The sequence below is a fragment of the Myotis lucifugus genome, unplaced genomic scaffold (genome assembly GCF_000147115.1).
Source record: "Myotis lucifugus unplaced genomic scaffold, Myoluc2.0 scaffold_2, whole genome shotgun sequence".
Classification (NCBI taxonomy): Eukaryota; Metazoa; Chordata; class Mammalia; order Chiroptera; family Vespertilionidae; genus Myotis; species Myotis lucifugus.
Genome location: NW_005871050.1, coordinates 8,696,997 through 8,720,857, shown reverse-complemented (window position 1 = coordinate 8,720,857; position 23,861 = coordinate 8,696,997). Strand labels below are relative to the sequence as shown.

The 23,861-nt window shown below is 39.0% G+C and overlaps 1 protein-coding gene across 5 annotated transcripts in view; it reads left to right on the top strand.

Moving 5' to 3' along the window:
* The first annotated feature begins 2,259 nt into the window (after positions 1–2,259).
* SLC25A14 (solute carrier family 25 member 14) overlaps positions 2,260–23,861 on the top strand; it is a 32,734-nt gene continuing 11,132 nt past the window's right edge. Inside the window, exons 1-7 of one of the 5 annotated variants that reach the window (XM_006082106.2) lie at positions 2,326–2,414; positions 2,545–2,781; positions 7,992–8,085; positions 11,248–11,395; positions 12,773–12,867; positions 15,407–15,492; positions 19,117–19,212. In XM_006082106.2, coding sequence (XP_006082168.1) covers positions 2,716–2,781; positions 7,992–8,085; positions 11,248–11,395; positions 12,773–12,867; positions 15,407–15,492; positions 19,117–19,212 — 585 coding nt within the window. In that variant the 5' untranslated portion in view covers positions 2,326–2,414; positions 2,545–2,715. Of the gene's footprint in view, positions 2,415–2,544; positions 2,791–2,820; positions 2,966–6,077; positions 6,093–6,782; positions 6,902–7,991; positions 8,086–11,247; positions 11,396–12,772; positions 12,868–15,406; positions 15,493–19,116; positions 19,213–23,861 lie in introns of those variants that run through there. The other 4 variants (XM_006082105.2, XM_006082109.3, XM_006082103.3 and 1 more) reach the window with 4 other exon arrangements.

Sequence of the window (23,861 nt, the reverse complement as noted above, 5' to 3'; positions counted from 1 at the left end):
TGCTCAACCATTGAGCCGTGCCAGCTGGCAATACTGTCTTTTAGTGAAAATAAAAATGTTCTCAATCTTATATTATTCTTGTTTGTTGTTCCCTCTCAGTTTTATTGATATATAATTGACATGTAATATTGTATTAGTAATGTGAATTTCACCCAATTAATAAAAAAGATTTTCTGGCTCCAAATACAATGCTCTTTTCATATTTTAAGACCAGGTGTTTCTTTTGGAAGAGTAGAAGAGGAAGGCACATTTTGGCTTTTTAACAGAGTTTATCCAATAGTGAAATGAGCTGGCTTGTGATACATACTTACACTGGAAGTATTCTAGCAGAGACTGGACAACTGTCTATAATAAATATTATAGAAGGGATCTCTATATATCTTTCCCACTTGAAGATTCCAGGATTCTATAGAGATCAGAATTCAAGTATAACAGTATAATCAAATACTGGCCTATGTGGTAAAGACTACAAATAGAGGTGAATAAAAAGGAAAATGGCCAACATTGATAATGAAGACTAGATTTTTTAATGTTGTAGTTTTAGAAAAATATTTTGAACAAACTAAGCAATCAAACTGCAAATGTTTTCAATAAACGTGTTTCTTATGTTGTTTCTACAAATGCTATTTAAAATTTTATCTGTTCTTGAGCTTTTAAAATAAGTAATTGAAACAAATCTCCTTTTAACAAAGTTTATTTATGTGATCAGTGGGCTCAACTTGTGGAGGCAGGGGCTGAAGAAGCAAAAGTACAATTTTGTATAAAAGCTGGTAGTGTTTTGCTCAGAGAGGGCTATAATTCTAAAAGGCTCATAGACCTGGATATGAGGGATAGCTCAGACCACAGCTGGACATACAATTCATGTCACTGGAGAGAGTATAGTCCCTTCAAAGAAGGACTCAAAGCTGCAATCTCCTTTGGCTGACTGGAAGGGAGTGCTTTGCTGAAATGTAAATTGAAGGGAATTCACATTTTGGAATGCATGCACATGTTTCTTATATTATTTCTATTTTTAATAAATTTCTGACGGTAACAAGAGTATTAGAATTGAGAACAGTATAGTATAGTGGTTATGAGCCTGGTCTCTGAATTCAGACCAGAGTTTGAATCCCCAGCTCTGCCACTTACCAAGTTACTTTCTTAACTTCTTACTACATCAGTTTTCTCATCTACCAAAACGGGAAAGTAATAGTACCTGTCTCATAGGGTAGTTGTGTGCACATGAAGCTCTTGGCGTCATCTTCAGTAAGCATTCCCTAATGTCAGCTAACATGTATGCTGCCTTAAGACATTTTTAAATGGGGGGGGGGGGGAAACAAAGGTATTCTGAACATTTATTCATTCAACAAATAATCATTTTAGGGCCGCTAAACTGTTATATGGATAAACCCTATTATTGTGTAATCTTACGAGATTACGGGGGTGGGGTGTGGGGTGGGGGGGAGCCTTCACTCGAGAAGCTTAAAAGTTAGACGAAGCCCATTGGGTAACGGAATAATCCAGAATGCTTTGCACCTATTCCTTCCATCCTGGAGGTGCTAGAGCCAGTCAGCGGGCCCTCACTTAGTTTTCTGGCTGATTGTGAGTTGCGGATTAATTCGAACTCCCCTGTTTGTATTTCTACTCTTCAGATTCTTTAACTTTTTCTGATAGCTCTTTTCTGTTTCCAACTTGCTCTTTCTCAACCGTCTGCTTTAAGTACAGGGCCTGAGTCTAATTTTCAGTCCTGAATGCCTGGGCCCTAATGGGTGTTGAGGTTTATTTGTTTACTTGATCTTTCTTTCCCAGTTTAGGCATTTTGCGAAATAGCGCTCATCCCCTTTGCCTCATTTTCCCACTGGTTTTAAGGCTTAGTCCCGCTTTGTCCCTTAGACACCCTTTGTCCCGCTCCCTCACTTTCCCTCCTTTTTTGTGATCTTTGCGCAGGAGCCCCGCCCTTTCACTCCGCTTGCCCCGCCTCCCCGTTTGCCCCGCCCTTCGCGGGCCCGAGGTTTTTTTCCAACCCCCTCCTTTCCTGGGCCTAGTTCGCTGGAGGTGGGTAGTAACGTGATGAAGAGGAAATATCTCTGCTCTCGTGGACAAGCGTGCTGACTGCAGAAGCTGCCGATTTCTCAGGCCTTACTACCCTCTCCCGACCCCTCCCGACCTCTCCCGATAGTCAGGTTGCCCTTTTGGGCCTTTACACCTGTAGCCTGCCGACTCCCCTCCCCCATTAAGACCCCTGTTGTTTTCGCCTCCTATTTTGCGCCTCCTTTTTAAGGATTGAAGGAGGCGGAGTTCAGATGCCGGCGCCACCGTTGCCAGGGCAACAGCTTGGTTACTTCCGTTGGTTTCAATGCTTCCGGGTTGGCGCTGCAGTGGTGTTTCCGACTGTGGGAGCCTCGGCTTCCCAGTCGTCCGATGAACCCGAGCAGGTGAGGGGGAGCTCCTGCATTTCCAGGCTGGGGAGCGGGGCTGGGCCGCGCCAGGCCGCGCGGGGCCGGGCTGGCCTGGTTCCCGGCCTGGGAGGGGCTTAACGGTCCTTTGGTCTCTCTCTCCCCTCAGCTGAGTCCCTTCCCTGTCTTTCACTCTTCTGGCATCGTTGGTTTTACTTCTTCGATTGAACCCTGCTTCCTCGACCCCCCTGGGAGGCCGCCTCCTCAGGCGCCTCCCTTCTCTTCACGAACTCGCTCTGACAGCCGAGGAACTGGCAAGATCCTGCTACCCAGAGGGTGAATGGGTATCTTTCCTGGAATAATCCTAATTTTTCTAAGGGTGAAGTTTGCAACGGCGGCCGTGATTGTAAGCGGAGTAAGCAAACACCTCCATTGTATTAGTGTGAGGGGTGCTGTTGAAAGTTGCTCCCCTTCAGTTTCTACCCTTCCACTCCTTGAGGTCAAGGCATTGAAGGCATCTATTAAAATGCAGTTCAGATAACTAATTGTGATGACAGCCTTTATCAGCACGAATTAATTTCTCAGACAAGGTAATAGCAGGGACATTTGTAAATTACTATTAGTATTTCCTTGTTTTTTCCAGGCTAGGAATGCTTAGAGTTACCATGAACTCCTCTCTCATCTTCATTCCCTATATCATCAAGTTCCTTTGTGTCTCCATTTTAAGAATTTATCTCTAACCTCACTGCCAACAAACACCTTGTCTGCTTTACTTCATACCATCCTAAGCTAGTTTCCCTGGCTCTCCCATTTGTAATCACTTTGCTGCAGCCCTGGTAGGCTAACTAAAATGTGGATTTCCTCAAATCACTTCCCTGTTTAAAATTTTACAGTATCCCTCATACCCCAAGTCTTTCAACATGACCTGTTCCTTTGTAATTCTTGATTAATATTATTTCAATGACGTAAGGTAATTTTCTGTTCCATTTAGGTTGCACTCTTCTCAGAGCAAACCATGTTGATGTCTGCCTCCATGTGCTGTGCTTTCCCCCACATTTGTGTGTCTGTTCATTCTGCTCTCCTCCCCCTGCCTTTTTTCTTACCTACACCTATCCTGCTTTGTGCCAAAGCCCATTTTAAATTCTCTCAATTTCACCAACCTTTCCAAATTATGTAGGCCCATGCTGATTGTCTCCTTTTCCATGCTTATTTTGCTCTTATAGTTTGTATTATATAGTTTAGCACTTAACTTTTCTTTAATGAACTACTCTGATTTCTTCTACCAGATTATAAATTATTGAAAGGCAAGCACTGTATTTTATAGAACCTTTATCACCACTTTATTCTCCTTGATTATCCAGGAAGTATAGGTTAAATGATAAATATTGTTAAGGTGTTAGAACATTTGTTCTGTTTTTGTTTTTTTTAAACAAAACATCAAATTTAGACCAGAGCACATTGCAGGTTTGGGTATTTAATGTCCCTTCAATAAATATTTGCTTTACTCTCCATTATTATCTCTTGAAGCTAAGAATTTGATGCCTACTCTTTCTTAAAAGAGAAAGCAAGAAAGGCACCCAGATTTTTCTCATCAGATTTTTGGAGTAGTGCAGGGCTATGTAACTCATATTTTAGGACATTCTTTTCACTCTTTGGTGTATCAGATTTTCCTTAGTAAAACTTCAGAATATGTGTGTGCATTTTGAAGATATTTTTCATACAATATTTTTATTTTATACAAAAAATATATAAGGTACTCTATTTTTATTTTAACACAGATATGACTTTTCTCCTTTTACCCATATCTGGGGATAGCCCCCACAAGTCAAAGGCATTGTTAGATGCTGGGGGTATTTTACACATGTAATTATCTGCAACAAAAGCAAGGGAAGAGAATTAATAGGCAGAGAATCTCTGAGGATCAGCAAAGTGTCGTGTATCCAGTATGTAGTGTTGGTCTGGCCCAGCAACTTAACTTTCATGATTTTTCCTGTAATCTTTTACATATAGGCTGCATATATAGATAAAGCACATCACACTGGAGCCAACCATGTATTTAATGGATGTGTACCCAATTCTGTGCAAGCTATTGTAGGGGTTATAAAAAGTGCTGTGAGACATGGTTTCTGCCTTCAGAGATCTTAACCTAGTTAAGAGAGAAAAATAACATGGGCAACTAGAAGAAAAATCTCATCCTAGCCATTATTTGTATACCTGAGGTTAAGATATAGAAGGGAAAAATGAAGATTCAGAAAACATTGCACAACTGTAGAATAGCTATGACATAACATGCATGCTTGTTAATAGCCTTAAAAGAATTGGAGGTTTGAGCTGACATTTTAATGATTCATTAGTGTGATGTGGCCCCCAGAAAAGCAACTGCAATTTTCAGCTATAATAATTGAAGTATAATAATGAAAATTGTGGTTATGTAGCCTGAAAAAGATAAGATGTAGGAGAGAGAGCATGATATCTGTCTTTAAATATTGGAAGGACTTCCCTAGGGAAAAAGACTAAATTTGTCCAATATTACCTCCAAAAATGGGTGAAAACTACGGGAAGGCAGACTTTTGGCTTAGTAGGAGGAAGAAATATCTAAAATAAGACCTAGTTAAACATAATACAGGACTTCTTCATAGCAGGATTCTTTCCTAACATTAGAAGGAAAGGGATTTTACTATCACATGGGAGTGGAGCAGTAGGAGTGGTAGCAGTGTTAATTTGGCCAGTGGTTCCCAGACTTTTGGATTTCATAGACCAATAAAATTTAAATGAAAGTGCGAGCAGGAGGCCCAAATTAGGGTTGCCAGTCTTATTTTGTTAAGGCATTAAGCACAATTAACTACCAACTACTGCTATTATCTCATACAAGAGAAGTGATTTTAAAAAAATGTTCCAGGTACTGGAAGAACATGATTTCCTAATAATCCTTTAAATGAAATATATTGGACTGAAAAAAAGCACTAGGTACTCTTGTTCATTTCACCTCAGAATTGTGAAAACTTCATTAAGGAACCACTGAGCAACTGACCTAAGATTTAGTGGCTGGTCTTTTTGCTCTGCTTTGGCTCTGCCCCCTGCCTTTAACTGAATTATTATTGAAGCCTGAACCCTGAACATATCTGCCTTATTAAAAGGCTAGATAGCAGGTAGTAAAATTCTGATAGAGACTTTCTCTTATAATGAGAAGATTCAAAGAATCTGTAAAGATAAAGCTTTGGAGAGAAGCATAGCAGCCATTTGAAATGTTTGGCTGTTTTAGGGGGTCTATAAATTGGTCAATGGAGAGGGCATTTTCCCCCACAGACTCAGAGAGGGGATATGCCATGGTTCTTGCTTTTCCGTGCCTACCCTCTCACTGTATGTGTCATGCTTTGCTATAAATTGTAATTGATAAGATAGCATTTAGTACTTAAGACTCTAATTTTAAGCAGCAGCTATGTGAAGTACTTATTCCTTCTTCGCTCTTTAGAATTCTTTCCAACAACTTTCCTCCAAAAGGGCTATCTATTTGAGACTCTATGTCAGATGAACTGGCTGATCACACTGTGCTTGAAAGAAAATTTCCATAATTATTTTTGTGACCTCTAACTAAAACATTTGTCTGCAGTTTACTATCCTCTCTGGAAAATTGTTCTGTGCTTAGTTACAGAGAATTCCTTACATGGAAACAAAGCAAAACCTTGCCTCCACTAAAAAAGAGAATGCAACTCAAAGGTGCTAACCCCAGATTGGGCAATGGCGGAAGTAGACAGCAAGTAATATCTGTGAAAATGTATATTGGAGTACTTAACTTTTCAAAATGTAATAATGATAAAAGCTAATAGTTGTTGAACTAGGTTCCAAGTGCTTTTCTAGGTGTTTTACATTATATTATTTAACTAGAGGCCCAGTGCATGAATTTGTGCACGAGGGTGAGGGATGTGTCCCTCAGCCCAGCCTGCACCCTCTCCAATCTGGGACATCCCTCTCACAATCCAGGACTGCTGGCTCCCAACTGCTCGCCTGCTTGCCTGCCTGATCACCCCTAACTGCTTTTGCCTGCCAGCCTGATCACCCCGTAACCACTCCCCTGCCAGCCTGATCGAGGCCTAACTGCTCCCCTGCTGGCCCAATCGCCGCTAACTGCCCTCCCCTGAGGCCTGGTCACCCCCAACTGCCCTCCCCTGCAGGTCATCTTGTCGTGACCATCTTGTGTCCACATGGGGGTGGCCATCTTGTGTGTTGGAGGGATATTACCTCTTTATTACATAGGGTTTTCACAACAACCCTATAATATAGTATTTATTATTATCCCCATTTTATAGTTCAGAAAACCCAGAAATAGAGTGGTTAAATAACTTGCCCAAGATCACAGAACTAGTATGTGTTGTTGTCAGGACTTGAACCTAGGCAGTCTGATTTCAGAGTCTTCATTCCTGACTATAAACTACTTGAAGTTGCTTTTGAAATTCAATAATATACATCTGTGAAGCACTGAAAAAGGAATATTTAAAGAAAACTGAGAGTTCAACTTAAGAAAAGAGGTAATTTCAGCTGGACTAGGATTTAGTAGGTGATGCCAAGAGTACTAGTTCTTAACATGTGGAAGCATCAGCATTATTTGGCTGTGTCTTTTTTTAGCATCAGCATTATTTGGAAACTTGCAAATAGTCCAGACCCAGACCACCAATCAGAAACCCTGAGGGTGAGGCCCAACAATCTATTTTTTAATCCACCTTCTAGATGATTTTGGTGCACATTAAAATTTGAAAATCACTGATGTAGAGGGCAGAACTATAAGTAAAAAATTCAAGAGAGATAGCTGAGAGTGGCAGGGAAAAAAACTTGAAATGATTGAAGATGACAAGTCTACTGGAGGTGGGATGAGAAAGGAAGAAAAGGAGATGAAGAGTAGAATACCTTGTTAAAGAACCTGAACTCAAAGAAAAACAACATTTGTATGCACATGCTTTAAAAGGCCAGGGAAAAGAAGATTCACTGGATGTTAAATGTCACAGAGAAGAAAGATACGATATTACTGTCATTCCTTCGGGAACCAGAAGGAAGGTGAAAAGGTGTTTAACTCAGCCTGGGCCTAGTGGGGCGGGGGGTGGGGGAGGGTTGTGGATAGCTAGAATGAGCTACATGAACTAAAACCGTAAAGTTTAGTGGTAAGATGAAAGGGCTAAGTATATGTGAGGGTAGTGGTGTCAGCTGTGTTTTGCACATGAATAAATGTGACTGAATAGCATGAACTGCTTTTATGAGATGCCTCGGCCTATATAATTTGAACTCCAGGTTCCTTCACTAGTAATTGTCTAGTTGAATGTCTAAGTTGTGTGTGCTGGATGGCCTGGAACTTATTTGGATGGGGATGGGGATAAAATTAAATTAGAATGAAGGGCACAGATTGGTCTTTGAGTGATTCTCACCCCTGCCCCTATGTGGCAGTAAACACATTCATGATCATCTACCACATAAAACGGGATCCCCCATTTTTTTTTTGTCATTCCATTTGGTAGGGTTCCTCTATGTCTGTTTTATTTGCCAGATTTGTTGATGTGTGTTATGTGATCAGATACTGATAGATGCTCCTTACTCTTGTGCCTTGTTCTGATTTATGTTTATTTTTAGCATCAGAAAAGTGACACTGGAAGCCATGAGATGTCTGGTCTGAATTGGAAACCCTTTGTATATGGCGGCCTTGCCTCTATTGTTGCGGAATTTGGTAAGAATGTGAAAACTGACAAATCTGCTTCTTATGGTATAAATGGCAACTTTTGGTGAATTTTAAAAACTATTGTCTCAAAGCCATCAATTAACATTTTCTGGGAAAGTACTATTAATGGTATGGAAAGTGAAGTTAAGAAAAGTCAAACTTAGAAAGCTTTTTTTTCCACATTAGCTAATTAAAATTTATTATCAATTTGTTAGTAGCTAATTAAAATTTATTATCAATTTGTTAGTTGATAATAACTAACAAAATTTATACAAAATTGATATAAAATAAAAACACTTAACTCTTCTGAGTTATTCTGTCTCAGAAAGCAAAAGACCTGCAAACTAGATTACCCTGGATTACAAGTGTCACCAGAATTGCTTTGGAAACATAGTGTTGAACAAAATCACAAATCCAAAACCTTTTATATGGATCTAAAAAAAGTCTTTTTGCATATTCGTTGGGCATCAAAGTATCAGGCAAAGAACTGGGTCCCGTCTGCTTACATTCTGTTCTCTCCTTCCCCGAGGGTCAGTGTGGCCAGGTGCGCCATCCAGATCCTTCAGTCTGGGGACGCACATAACCACGACAGAAACTATCAAACACGACTTCAAACGTAAGGGCCGCTGCCTGCCCCCGCGGGCGCCCTTTAAGTTTTCGCTCCATAGGCAGCTAGAGTTCCAGGCTCCTCAGAAGGATTTCTGGGCTCCGGCACCTCTTCTTCCAATACCTGTTTCAACCAGTGGTCCGAGATGGTCTCCCTAACAAAGCACCAAGTGAGCAGAATCATGAGGGACAGGCTTAAGGGCAACACCTTTCACCAGGGTCGTTGTGCTCCTTCCCCAGGTAATGCTCTGCTGTCCAACTGGACTGGTTGGCGTTGCTGGTGGAAAACTGCGTGGGGTGGTTAGCATCCTCCGCTTCCTCGCCCTTGGCTGCAGACGGCCTGATCCTGGGCCACCGGGTGGCGTATGCAGGCTTCGGGAAGCTCAGCGCCCGGACAGCCTCAGCCACAGGCACACACAGGACACAGCTCATCAGGACCTCAGCTCTGTACCTAGAAAGCTTTTTTGATAGTTTAATGATTTGTTAATTTGCTAGGCTTAAGGTAATATACATGAAAATACAAAGGGAGTTAGATAAGATAGGGGTTTCTGCTATATTCCTGTAAGAATGGTCTTTTGTTTATGATAAGTTATTTATAACTTTCTTAGTATAAGTATCCAAACTTCTTTTCAAACCTCTGTTCCATTTTATTTTATTTGTTTATTTAAAAAATGTTTTTATTGATTTCAGAGAGGAAAGGAGAGGGAGAGAGACAGAAACATCGATGAGAGAGAACCACTGATTGGCTGCCTCCCACAGGCCCCCAATTGGGGATCAAGCCTGCAACCCAGGCATGTGCCCCTGACTGGAATGGAACCTGGGACCCTTCAGTCTGCAGTCTAACACTTTATCCACTGAGCAAAACCGGCCAGAGCACCTCTGTCCCATTTTAGAAGAAAATTGACTAACAAGATCAAACACATTCTTCTGTTTGTTTTGTTAATACTCATTGAAGGATACTTTTTCCATTGATTTTTTTAGAGAGTGGAAGGGAGCGGGGAGTAAGGTAGGGGAGGGAGGGAGAGGGATAGAGAGAGAGAGGGAAGGAGAGAGAAACATTGATGTGAGAGAGACACATCAATTGATTGTCTCTTACATGCACTCCAACGGGATCGAGCCTGCAACTGAGGTACATGCCCTTGACTGGAATCAAACCTGTGGCCCTCAGTCCACTGAGCAAAACTGGCTAGGGCAGATTTTTATTTATTTGATTTTAATTTTGAAATATTTTTTAGATTTTGTTTGTTTATTTTCCAGATTTTCTCTTCTTAAACTAAATAAGTGATTCCAATCCACTGATATTTGTTGACTTTCTTGGCATATGCTCTGGTATTGTCATATGAAGGTCATCAGTGACCAGAGTTATATTAGTATAATCACCTTGTTAGTTTTAGACCTTGAAATATTCTGTGAAACATATTTTGTCAATGTTATGACCACTTCTCTGTGTTAATATAATAAGAGAAAGAAGTTTGGTTAAAGAAAATATTCTTGAAGAAAATTCAAGACTGGTATTAGTCTTGAATTACCTAAGGAACCAGGATGAGTAGACTAAATAGGACTTTGCCATTATAGTTTATAATACTAGGGAACTGTTTGTTTCTTGTAAACAGATAAAAAGAAAAACATAAAACCTTGTAATAGTATATAAGAGTATCTGGAGGTACAATCTCACACTTTCCTATCTTCTTTGTTAAAATTTAGGAAGATTTTAAGAGGGAGAAGTGGGGAGACTTGAAGTGGGCAGAAGGAAGAGACAGAGATAAATGCCAGATTGTATGTAACACATGAAATTAAAACATTTAAATTATTTTGCCTTTACTATATATAAGGACAATCTTAAAAGCACTTTATTATATTACAATTTCAATTATACTATGGGTAAAATCCTGTTGACCAGATAGAATACAGTGCATTTCACTTTACCACATGCAAGACATGACTTAAGACAGTGGTATTCGAGTGTTCTTCTATGTGTTATAAGAAAAATTTGTCTTATGTTTTAAAAAAATATCATTGGCCAATTGTGTGGTGACTTCATGGCAGGGAGGAAGATTAGTGGAGGTGGAAGAGGGTATTTGGGGAATAAATGGTTATTGGCAAAAAAATCCTATATAATAAAAGGGTAATATGCAAATCGACCAAACGGAGGAACAACAGGTCACTATGATGCGCACTGACCAGGTGGCAGACGCACAACACAGGAGCTGCCCCCTGGTGGTCAGTGCGCTCCCACAGGGGGAGTGCCGCTCAGCCAGAAGTCAAGCTGATGGCTGGTGAGTGCAGTGGCGGTGGTGGGAGCCTCTTCCACCACCACGGTAGTGCTAAGGATGTCCGACTGCCTGCTTAGGTGGGGAGCAGGCCTAAACCATCAGTCGGACATCCCTCGAGGGCTCCCGGACTGTGAAAGGGCACAGGCCGGGCTGAGGGACCCTACCCCCCAGTGCACGAATGTCATGCATCGGGCCTCTAGTAATAAAATAAAGGGAAAAATGTCATTTGCATACATTCAGCCAACAGTTAACTGTGATTCCTTGAAAAAACTTATGAGTGTGTTCTTTATAGGAACTTTTCCTGTGGACCTAACCAAAACTCGACTGCAGGTTCAAGGCCAAAGCATTGATGCCCGCTTCAAAGAGATAAAATACCGAGGAATGTTTCATGCCTTGTTCCGAATCTACAAAGAAGAAGGTGTATTGGCTTTGTATTCAGGGTAAAACTGGATTCTTACCTTCCATCATGAATAGAAATAGTTTTTAAAGAAGTCACGGATTTTAGCTGATAGTTTATGCTGTTCATATTCACCATTTCAACTTGTAATTGAATATTGATGTGTCAATTTATATTTCACTTGCTTAAAGCCTTGAGCTTTGGATTTTGTGTTCATTTATAAGTGTGTGCAGCTATTAGGGGTCAACTTTTGATTAGCTATATCTTTGTGGTTTATTGTCCAGTTTGTTATCTGCTGCCAGTTTCCTAGGCTACTCCTGCATCTAGGGTACCAGTTTATTGTTCAGAGAATAGACATCAATTTTATTATTAATCTATGTTAGGCTGAATTTCAAAGAATTTTCTTGGGGGAAAATCAAGTAATACATCCATATTCTTTCATCAGCATGGATAATCACAAGATTATTTTTTTCTGATAGCAAGCAAATAAAGTCAGAAATATGCATATTTATCCATCATTTTTTCCCTAACTGGCTGAGCTTCTGCTGTCTTTCTATTTATAACTACTAAAATATAGTTTTGTAATTTGGAAGGATCTCAAAGGACACAAGAGTGAGAATGTCTCCAGTTTATAACTTAAATAGGGTGAAATCTTGGCCTTGGTACCTCCTTCTTGAAAGGATGAAAGATGTATCTGCAACTGTTAGGAAGTAAGGTTGATTTTTAAGAATGTACCTATGATGCGGGTAATGGTGTATACTTCTTTTCGTACATTGCTGGATTCAATTTGCTAATATTTTGACTTTTTGAGCTGACTTTTTGTTTCATTGATTTTCTCAATTTTCCTGTTTCAATTTTATTAAGTTATGCTCTTTATTACTGCCTTCCTTCTGCTTGCTTTGGATTTATTTTGCTCTTTTTCTAGTTTCTTGAGGAAGGAATTTAGATGATTGATTTGAGGCTTTTTCTTTTTCCTAATCTAAGTGTTTTGTGTTATAAATTTCTCTTTCAGCACTGCTTTGGCTGCATCGCACGTATTTTAAAGGGTGAATTTTTCATTTTCATTCAGTTCTATGTATTTTTAAAATTTCCTTTGAGACTTCCTATGATCCATGGATTGTTTAGAAGTGTGCTGTTTAATTTCCAAATGTTGAAGGATTTTCCTTCTTGATTTCTAGTTTAATTCCATTATGGCCAGAGAACATAACCTATATGATTTCAATTTTTAAAAGTTTGTTGAGGTTTATTTTAGTACCCTAAAATGCTCTCTTGGTGAATGTTCCATGGGTGCTTGAAAATATATATATTTTGCTGTTGGGTAGAATGAAAAAGCTAATGGAAATGAGTAATATGTCTAGACATGTATAATTTGCAAGCACATGTTGAGTATAATTGACTTTTTCCCCTTTTTTTTGGGCAGAATTGCTCCTGCTTTACTAAGACAGGCATCATATGGCACCATTAAAATTGGCATTTATCAAAGCTTGAAGAGATTATTTGTAGAACGTTTAGAAGGTCAGTATAGACTCCTCATTTTCTTTGGGGGTAATACTTAAGGGGATTATTGAAATCATGCTTCGTGAGAAAGTGTTCATTTTGGGTGAGAATGGGTGACAGTCATTGCAAGGACAAAGTGAGCTTGTACTGATTTGGGATTAATCCTTGTAGAGGTGATAATGTGTTAGAGGGATATGCTCTTCAAGTTTGTTCTTTTTCCTGTCAAAGGGAAAAAAAGGCTTCTGGCCATCACAGGGAACATGGAATAAGCTTGTCCAGAAAATTAATGCTGTTCTCGTCAACAAGAGGACTTCCACTATAAGGACTTCTCTAGCTGCTGAGTTTGACAAACGTTCGTTAGGTGGAGTAATTTTAGGCTATTCCAGATACTGATGTACCTAGGGCCACCTTATCCACAGTCAGCATTATTATATGGCCTTGTATTTGCTGCTGCAACATTTCCAGCCTGATGCTGTACTAAATGGTTATTTTACCACAGGCCTGGAACTGTTGCATGGTTGGAGACAGCTGGAGGACCTTTTGGTTAGCAATGGCCTTTGAATCACTTTACTAAATCAACTTATTCTGGAGCTTCTTCTCTGAGGATCCTGAAGGGTTCTCTTCCTAAAGTAATTTCCTTTCACAGATTGTTCACTTGGGTTTACCTAGTTTCTATTTGTGGGCTCTTCATGATGAAGAGGTATGGTGAAGATTGCATTTTAACTTCAGAAAAAATATGCTCTGTGTGTGTGTTTTTTTAATCCTTATCTGAGGATATGTTTTTATTGGTTTTATTGATTTATTTATCTTTTAAACTTATATTTTTTATTGATTTCAGAGAGGAAGGGAGAGGGAGAAGAGAAACATCAATGATGACAATCATTGATCGGCTGCCTCCTGCATGCCCCCTACTGGGGTTCGAGCTTGCAAGCTGGGCATGTGCTCTTGATTGGAATCAAACGTGGGACCCTTCAGTCTGCAGGCTGAAGCTCTATTCACTGAGCCAAACCAGCTAGGACTGTTTTTATTGATTTTAGAGGGAGAGAGAGCAAGAGAGAAAGAAACAGCCCTGACTGGTTTGGCTCAGTGGATAGAGCGTCGGCCTGCGGACTGAAGGGTCCCAGGTTCGATTCCGGTCAAGGGCATGTACCTTGGTTGCGAGCACATCCCCAGTAGGGGGTGTGCAGGAGGCAGCTGATCAATGTTTCTAACTCTCTATCCCTCTCCCTTCCTCTCTGTAAAAAATCAATAAAATATATTTAAAAAAAGAGAGAGAGAAAGAAACATCTATGTGAGAGAGAAACATCAATAGGTTGCCCCTGTATGCGCCCTGACCGGGGATTGAACATGCAGCCTAGGTATATGCCCTGCCCAGGAATTAAACCCGCAACCTTTTGATGCATGAGATAATGCTCCAGCCCACTGAGCCATCTGGCCAGGGACTCTGTGGGTTTTCTGTTTTGTTTTGTTTTTGGTAGCTGAGGGGATTTACTTCCAAATGACCAGTTTTTCACATTTGATTATAGAAATCTCCTGTAAATAAATAGAGGCTAGTAGATATTGAGGCTAATAGATATTAAGGCCAATCACAATATTTCGACAATTTTTTTTCTATTCTATTAGACAAAAATTTTATCTTTTTAAAAAAATCTTCACCTGAGGATATTTTTCCATTGATTTTTAGAGAGAGTGAAGGAGAGAGGGAGAGACAGAGAAATATTGATGTGAGAGAAACACATCGATTGGTTGCCTCCTGCATGCACCCTGACCAGGCCCGGGCCAGCGGGGAGCCTGCAACCGAGGTACATGCCCTTGACCGGAATCGAACCCAGGACCCTTCGGTCCACAGGCAGACGCTCTATCCACTGAGCCAAACTGGCAAGGGTAAAGATTTTATCTTTTAAAAATGACAGTATTACAGATATCCCCTATTTCCCCACCCTTTGCCCCCCTCCACCCCAGGCCTTCCTCTTCCTCATATTATTGTCTGTGTCCCTGGTTTATGTATATGTGCATGTGTTCTTTGGTTAATCTCTTCCCATCCCCTCCACACTGAGATCTGTCATTCTGTTCCATGCATCCATGACTCTGGACCTATTTTGTTCGTCAGTTTATTTTGTTCATTATATTCCATATAATAAGTGAGTATCATTTATTTCTTAACATTCAGTCCTGAGTCTTTTGAGTTGATGATTTTCCAGAAAAAGACTTAAAAATAGTTTTCTTTAGATGTTTGAAATGATTGAAAGGTAAAATACCACATTTGAATTTGTGTGTGTAATTAGCAGTTACATATAATAATAGAACATGTTCCAGTGTCCTTTAGAAATAGTTTTTTTAAAAATGATTTGTGTATTACAGTTTTATACGTTTCAGTACTGATTTGAGATCTAGAAATATGTGTTCATTTTCATAAGCTTTGTAGTTCATTTCTACAGTCATTTCTCTGACTAGTTTTCCCTTCCTTTGATAGCTCAGTACTCTGTTCTCAGAAACTGGTACCTAATACAAGCAGACATTTCGTTCTTTCTTTCTTTCTCCCCCCTCCTTTTTACAGATGAAACTCTTCTAATTAATATGATCTGTGGGGTAGTGTCAGGAGTGATATCTTCCACTATAGCCAATCCCACCGATGTACTAAAGGTAAGAGAGGTCTGGTAGCATTGGATGTGCAGTGTGATGTGAAAAGAGCATGAGTTTTGAGTCAGATTCCCCACTCTGTCACTTGTCAGCTGTAAAACTTTGGGTAAATCACTTAATTGCTTTAAGCCTCAGTTTTCTCATTTGTAAAATGAAGATAATTCAGTACTTAATCACATAAGGTTGTTAAAGATTATAGATAATGTATATAAACTGCCTGTCATTGTACTTGTTCATAGCAGATGCTCAATAAATAGTAGTCAATTTGTTAAGGTATACATTAATCCATTGGTCTTCAAACTAGAATATTGAAACCTTTTATAGGTTCTTTCCAAGGGCTAGCAATTTTAAGGAAATCAATTTCAAGATCCCTACTTCCATTTGTACTCTTTTCTAAAAGTGATCTGAGGGAGAACTTGTATATATAATAGTCCTTTCTCCACTTTACAAAAGAAAGGCATATCCCTTACCCCTTCTAGAGCTTAGTATGGTATATTGACCTGTGGTGTAACCTGTGGAACCGAACAAAGGAATAAATCAAAATGTAGTTTTTGGAAAAGCCTCTTTGAGTACCTAATTGAGGTACCTTAAGTCTATAATGCTTCTGTCTTTTCCTGTCTTATCCATATTTCTATTAAGAGTGAGATTTGGCTTTAAAATGGTATGCATATTTTGGCTTGCGTTGGGATATTCTGAATTCAGAAACAGAACAATATAGGTTAGTGGTGCTGAGTTTTCAAAATATGGATTGCTTTCAGATTTTATCAAAACACAGAATGAAACATTTATTTTAATATAAATCTTTACCTTATTTTATCTCATTAAAAGGCATTTTCTATTTAACTTATTTAAATGTATAATGAATCAGAATAATCAGATTAATTAAAAACACTAAATATATGATAAAAAAGCATGAGAGAATCCCAGATCACAAACTTAGACTGTGATGGTAACAATATAAGATTTATAATCACAGTTGGGCTGTTCAATCCTTTTATCCTTGGACAGCTCTTTCTCTGATTTACTATGTGTTACTTCTTCGCCTTTGTGCATGTAGTTCTGTTTCTGCCTCAGTTGCTTACCCTCCCCGCCTTTCCTTATGAATTTATCCTTCAAGACTTCTTAGGAACAGGGCCAGGACTAGGATGAGACAAGTAAGGCAATCTCTTTGGTTGCAACATGTAAGGAGGTACCAAAAAACTCAGTAATCAAGAGATAATGTTTTTATGCAATATTTTTCAGAAATTAAGATGAATGCAAAAAATTAATGGTGAATAGAATATCAATATTTTGTACAATTTATCATCCTTGCCTCACCTTACTCCCACTGTGTTGGATCCTATTTTAGTTGCAATTTCGATATTTGGTTCATTGTTGGTTTCTGTGCATTAATTTTGATTTTTTAAAAAAAGTTTCATTAAGATGTTATTTTTCTGGATTACTGAAGTTTTTTGTGTTTTCCTCCTACATTTTGTGCCTGAGGGAAGTGCCCTGCTTGTTGCTCCACCCTAGTCCCAGACCTGCTTAGGAATCATCTCCTTAAAGAAATCTTGTACTTATCATATGGTATTTGTGGTTTCAGCTTGTCTTTGTGGTGATTTCTATTCTGATATAATTTGGTTAAGGTTTTTATTTCAACTCTTAGTAGTAGCAGTTGATTTTCTACATAGAGACATGTTGCTATTACATGATATTTATGGAAACCTAGAGTTTTGCTTCATGAAAATCAGGGCTACATTTGGGCCACTAGTATTTAGTGATGACTCCTGTGATTCTTTTTTTGTGTGTTGTTAATCCTCATCCAAGGATATTTTTCCATTGATTTTTAGAGAGAGTGAGGGGGAGAGACACAGTGAGGGAAACATCAATGTGAGAGAGACACATTGATTGGTTGCCTCCCACACGCTCCCTGACCAGAGCCGGGATTGAGCCTGCAACAAAGGTACATGCCCTTGATCTGAATCGAACCAGGACAGGTCAGTCTATGGCAGCGGTTCTCAACCTGTGGATCACGACCCCTTTGGGGGTCGAACGACCCTTTCACAGGGGTCGCCTAAGACCATCGGAAAACACATATATAATTACATATTGTTTTTGTGATTAATCACTATGCTTTAATTATGTTCAATTTGTAACAATGAAAATACATCCTGCATATCAGATATTTACATTATGATTCATAACAGTAGCAAAATTACAGTTATGAAGTAGCAACAAAAATAATTTTATGGTTGGGGGTCACCACAACATGAGGAACTGTATTAAAGGGTCGCGGCATTAGGAAGGTTGAGAACCACTGGTCTATGGGCTGATGCTCTGTCCACTGAAACAAACTGGCTAGGGCACAACTCCTGTGATTCTGTGTGTGCAGAGTGCTCTATCTCCTTTCTTGTGCTCTTCTCATAATAATAGCAGGCTGATTTTTCTTTGCAGAATATAGTATTATGCTTTTTTACAAATAAAATTCAGTTTAATGTCTTGTAGCATAAAATTACATTAAAACATTTTTGCTTTTTATAATTACATAAGCAGTGCATGTTAAATGTAGAAAAAAAGTGGAATGCAGAAAAAGCAAAAAGGGGGGAAAATGCTCATGGATAGCCTCATCTCTCAGACTTAAGCCATGGTCAACATTTGCGTGTGTATGTTCATCCACTCTCTTTGTTGTGCATATGGCTTATTTTAAGTTAACATGCTTATAGCATACACACTGCTTTGCAGCCTGTTTTTTTCTATTTAGCGATTACTTGTTGACATTTTTTCAATGTCAAATATTATTCTACAACATAATTTTATGGCTGCACAGTATTCCATTAAATGGATGGATCCACCATACATTTATGCAGCCAATCCTTTGTGGTTTTTGGGCATGTAGACTGTTTTAATTTTTCACTAAATTACTTAAATTTTAAATGAATTGTTTTCTACCTACACTGAGTACTTGTTCGTTCTTTTCCTCAAGTTTTTTTTTCAACTCCAGAAATGATAGACCTACGTATGAGGAATGTGAGGCTGATTAAATCATCTTTATAAGATACTAGAGGCCCGATGCATGAAATTCGTGCAAGAGCAGGCCTTCCTTCCCTTGGCTGCCGGCACCAGCTTCCCTCTGGCACCCGGGACCCGGGCTTCCCTCTGGCTGCTGGCAGGCACCCAGGACCTGGGCTTCCCTTGCAGCCCCGGCTTCGTCCGGAAGGTCGTCCAGAAGGATGTCTGGTCTAATTAGCATATTATGCTTTTATTATTATAGATACTTTCTATATATAGTTTAAGTCATTAACTTCATAATAATAGCAGGTTCATTTTAATTTTTTTAAAATTTTTTATTGATTTCAGAGAGGAAGGGAAAGGAAGAGAGAAATAGAAACAACGATGAGAGAAAATCATTGATAGGCTGCCTCCTTCATGCCCCACACTGGGGATCTAGCCGCAACCAGGCATGTGCCTTGACTGGGAATTGAACTGTGACCTCCTGGTCCATAGGTTGATGCTCAATCACCGAGCCATGCTGGCTGGGCCTGATTTTTCTTTAATCCCCAAAAACTATTTTCTTAAATGTTAAATGAGTGAAATATCTCATTTTTGTTCTTTCAGTCAAAACAAAATGTTCACCTCTTCTTATTTTAGATTCGAATGCAGGCTCAGGGAAGCTTGTTTCAAGGCAGCATGATTGGCAGCTTCATTGATATATACCAGCAAGAAGGTACCAAGGGTCTGTGGAGGGTGAGTACACTTTTCCTGATATTGTTGTATACTCAGTTCCTAGAATTTGCAAAGAATACTTTTTTATATATAAAGCCATACAATTGTGAACTGTCATCTTATACTGTGTAAGATTCTTGTTAACCCAAAAAATAAGGTAAGAAGCTCCTTATCACCTATGAAAGGACCAGAAATTATCAGTTGTCTTTATTTCTACTTAATGTTTGGGGGTTATGTATGTGAGAGAATATATTACATTATTTGAGATAGCATTTTGATTTGTTCAAATTCAGAGTGAATTAGTTCTTCAATATCTATTTTTGCCAGTTTTGTACTGACACAGCAATGTCTGTTTATGATACCTCTGTAATGCTTACGTTCTAAAGTTGTTGCCTAAAACAACCTTTTTAAACCTTTTTAAAGGTAAAAGATGTACTGTAAAATATTGAGAAAATATATAAGTGAGAAAAAATCCATCAAGTCACACTAGCTAGAGATAATCACTTTTAACATTTTGTCTTATTATCTTTTAGTCTTCTATCCATACTTCTTTTTTTGTTGTTTGCATATAATGATTTATCCTATTTTAACCACTTAGTATTAAGTAAGACTACTAGTAGAATATGCAGAGTAGAATGGGAAATTCTATTAATAGACTCTTAAAAAAGAACTTCGCTGTTTTTCTTCCTTTATAATTTCCCCCAACTTCTTCTTAAAAAAATTTCAAACATACAGAAAAGTGGAAAGAATAGAACAATGGATACCTATATACCTGGATTAAATGACTGTTAAAGTTTGGCCATATTTGCTTTATCTATTTATGTATGTATATATACCCTTTTTCTTTTTGCTAAGCTATTTGAAAGGAAATTGCAGACATCGTGGCATTCCCCTAAATACTTCATTATATATCTCTTAAGAATACGGACATTCTCCTACATAATAATAATACCCTTATCACACCTAAGAAAATTAACAGTAAGTCCCTAATACCTAACATCCAGCCCATATTCAAATTTCCTTTATTGATGAGTCCAGGCTAGCTTTCTTATAAAATGATTCCTCATATTTCCTCTGTACTTTCTGTAAACTGGAAGTTAAGTCTGTTGGCTTGATTAGATTCATGTTAAATGTTTTTGGTAAGAGAAGTTCATGGGTAAGACTGTATTTCATATGCAACACACTAACAGAAAGATGATGTTGGGTTATTCCATAGTTAGTGATGTCAAGTTTGATTACTTGGTAAGATGATGTCTACTAGATCTCACCATCGTAAAAGGTAAGTTGTTTCACCATTGGCAGTTAGCAAGTAGTCTGTAGGGTTATATTCTAGCATCATGCATGTATCCTATTATCTAATAACCTTTCACCTAATGGTCTTGGTATCTATTAATGATCTTTGAGATTTGCTTTTTAATAATAGCAGGGTGCCATTTCTTGATTAGTTCAATTTAAAACCAGAAAATGGAACTAGCTAGAATTTTTTTTTACAAAGTAAGGCTAAAGGAAAGACAGCAATAATAGAATTGAAGATTTGGTCAGGGGAACATAGATACTTAATTTTTAATCAAAACTTTTAGTTGTGGTAAAATACACATAACAATATTTACCATCTTAACGATTTCAACTTCAGTTGTGTAGAGTGCATTTACATTTTTCTACAACCAGTCTCCAGAATTCTTTTCATCTTGCAAAACTGGAACTCTGTACCCATTAAGCAATTCCCCATTCTCCCCTTCCTCACAACCTTATACCTTATGTCTATATGAATTTGACTATACTGGATACCTTATATAAGTGGAATCATACTTTTGTCATTTTGTGACTGGCATATTTCACTTAGCATAGTGCCCCTCCAGGTTTATTCATGTTGTCACATGTATCAGGATTTCTTTCCTTTTTAAGGCTGAGTAATAGTCTATTGTGTATATTTATCTGCTCATCTGTTAATAGACATTTAGGTTGTTTCTATACCTTGGCTCTTATGAATAATAGTGCTATGGACATGGGTGAGTGAAGACTGTGACTTCAGTTCTTTTATGTATATACCCAAAAGTGGGATTGCTGGATTGTATGGTAATTCTATGTTTAATTTTTTGAGGAACTGAACATAGCTACTTTTATGATTCAGGCTACTTACATCATCCAGGCATGTACATTGTGTTATGTATTCTTTTGACACGGACATGTTATTTGCATATTAAATACAGAATTATTTTTTCATTTCAAAGAGAAATATGTCTGCATTTTTCTTCAAATACATGGTCCTCTTTGTTTATGCTTTATTTCCCTGCTTTGATTACAATATGGATATTGGAAACATTTCACTTTCTTCCCTACTCCATTGGGAGAAATAACCGCATGAATACAACAATAAAGCATAACTGGCACTAATGTCAGCTTTGGAAAGACAATAGAGTGGTGGGGACTTTGGTAACTGGAGAGCACCTGCCCCACTCATTGTTGCCATGTGTGATGTGAATTCAGTGTTGCCAAGTTTTCTGGATTTGCAAGAGAAGCTGGAAATATGCATTTCTATGTGAAGTGTCCTGGTTTTTTATATGTTGACAGTTTATTCAGCCTTCTAGAAACACTGTTTGGTGAAACAAAACATGTCTGAATTCAGCCCATGGACTCCAGTTTGGGGCCTTAGTCTTCACCAAAGTAGTCTTCTGTAAAGGTCATCTTCTAACAGAGTTGAGCAGATGGACGGGTCAGAGAGGAAGGCATTGTTGGGCCAGTCAGCCCGATCAGCAGAATAAAACATGGTGACAGCACAGCTATATTACTTCCATTGTATACATTGAGTTAGGAATTTTAAAAAAATATATTTTTATTGGTTTTAGAGAGGAAGGGAGAGGGAGAGAGAGAGAAACACCAATGATGAGAAACACCTATCAGCTGCCTCCTGCATGCCCCCAACTGGGGACAGAGCCTGCAACCCAAGCATGTACCTTTGACCAGAATTGAACCCAGGACCCTTCAGTCCACAGGCTGATGCTCTTTCCACTGAGCCAAACCAGCTAGGGCGAGTTAGGAAATTTAGAGATGATTGAATAATATAACAGGTCTTCCAGAAAGCAGTTGTCCCCACAGTATGTTATGTTCAATTTTCAATGAAATTTAAACACAATCTATAATAATAAAAGCGTAATATGCTAATTAGACCAGACAGTCAAACAACCTTCCAGACGTCATTCCGGATGGCCTTCCGGATGAAGCTGTGGCAGCGGTGGCCGAGGCAGAAGAGGTTGGGGCAATCAGGCAGGCAGGCAAGTAGTTAGGGGCAATCAGGCAGACAGGCAGAGTGGTTAGGGGCGATCAGGTAGACAGGCAGAGTGGTTAGGGGCGATCAGGCAGGCAGGCAGAGTTCTTAGGGGCAATGAAGCAGGCAGGCAGAGGCGGTTAGGGGCAATCAGGCAAGCAGGTGAGCAGTTAGGGGTGATCAGGCAGGCAGGCAGAGTGGTTAGGGGTGATCAGGCAGGCAGGCAGGCGAACGGTTAGGAGCCAGCGGTCCCAGATTGCGAGAGGGATGTCCGACTGCCGGTTTAGGATTGGGCCTAAACTGACATCCCCCAAGAGGTCCTGGATTGCAAGAGGGTACAGGCTGGGCTGAGGGACCCTCCACACACACAAATTTCATGCACTGGGCCTCTAGTTTACTTATAAAAGTAAAACATTTGTGGTGAAGGCCTGGGGTGGGGTGGGAACCAGATGGAGAAAGAAAGTGGAGGGATAATGGGGACATCTGTAATACCCTCAACAATAAAGATAAATAAATTTAAAAAATAAAAGTAAAACATTCATTGTGATTTTTAAAATATAGATAGATATAGAAATAAGAATTAACTGGTCTGTTATCCTAATCCCAGATGAAGAAAAATATTTTGGTGTATTTCCCTCTAACCTTTACAAAAATTTGGTGTGTGCGCATACCTTTTTCCCTGTTAGAACAGTACAATAGTAATTTTATGTGTTGCCTTCTTTAAGGTTATATCATAAGTATTTTCTTGTGTCAGTAGTCTTCAAAATATGACTTTTAATGCTCTAGCAGCCCTGCACTATAATGTGAGCTGTAATATGCTGTTGAGTGAAACTCTGGTAATATTATCCCAGGAGGATTTATAAGGAAGTATTGCTTTTGCCTTGGCCTTCTCCCTAGCTGCAGCATACCTTTGCTGGCATCCTAGTGTGTTCTTTCTGCATATCCTAAAATTCTGTGAATTAAACTTGGAAGTGCTTCTCTCCCCACTGACATTTTTCTCTCTCTCTTTTTTCTTTATTGATTAAGGTATTACATATGTGTCCTTATCGCCCCATTGCCCCCCCCATTCATGCCCTCACCCCCCTGGTGTCTATGTCCATTGGTTATGCTTATATGCATGCATACAAGTCCTTTGGTTGATCTCTCCCCCTTACCCCCACCCTCCCCTACCTTCCCTCTGAGGTTTGAACATCTGATCGATGTTTCTCTGTCTCTGGGTCTGTTTTTGTTCATGACTTTATGTTGTTCATTATATTCCATAAATGAGTGAGATCATGTGATATTTATCTTTCTCTGACTGGCTTATTTCGCTTAGTATAATGCTCTCCAATTCCATCCATGCTGTTGAAAATGGTAAGAATTCCTTCTTTTTTACTGCAGCGTAGTATTCCATTGAGTAGATGTA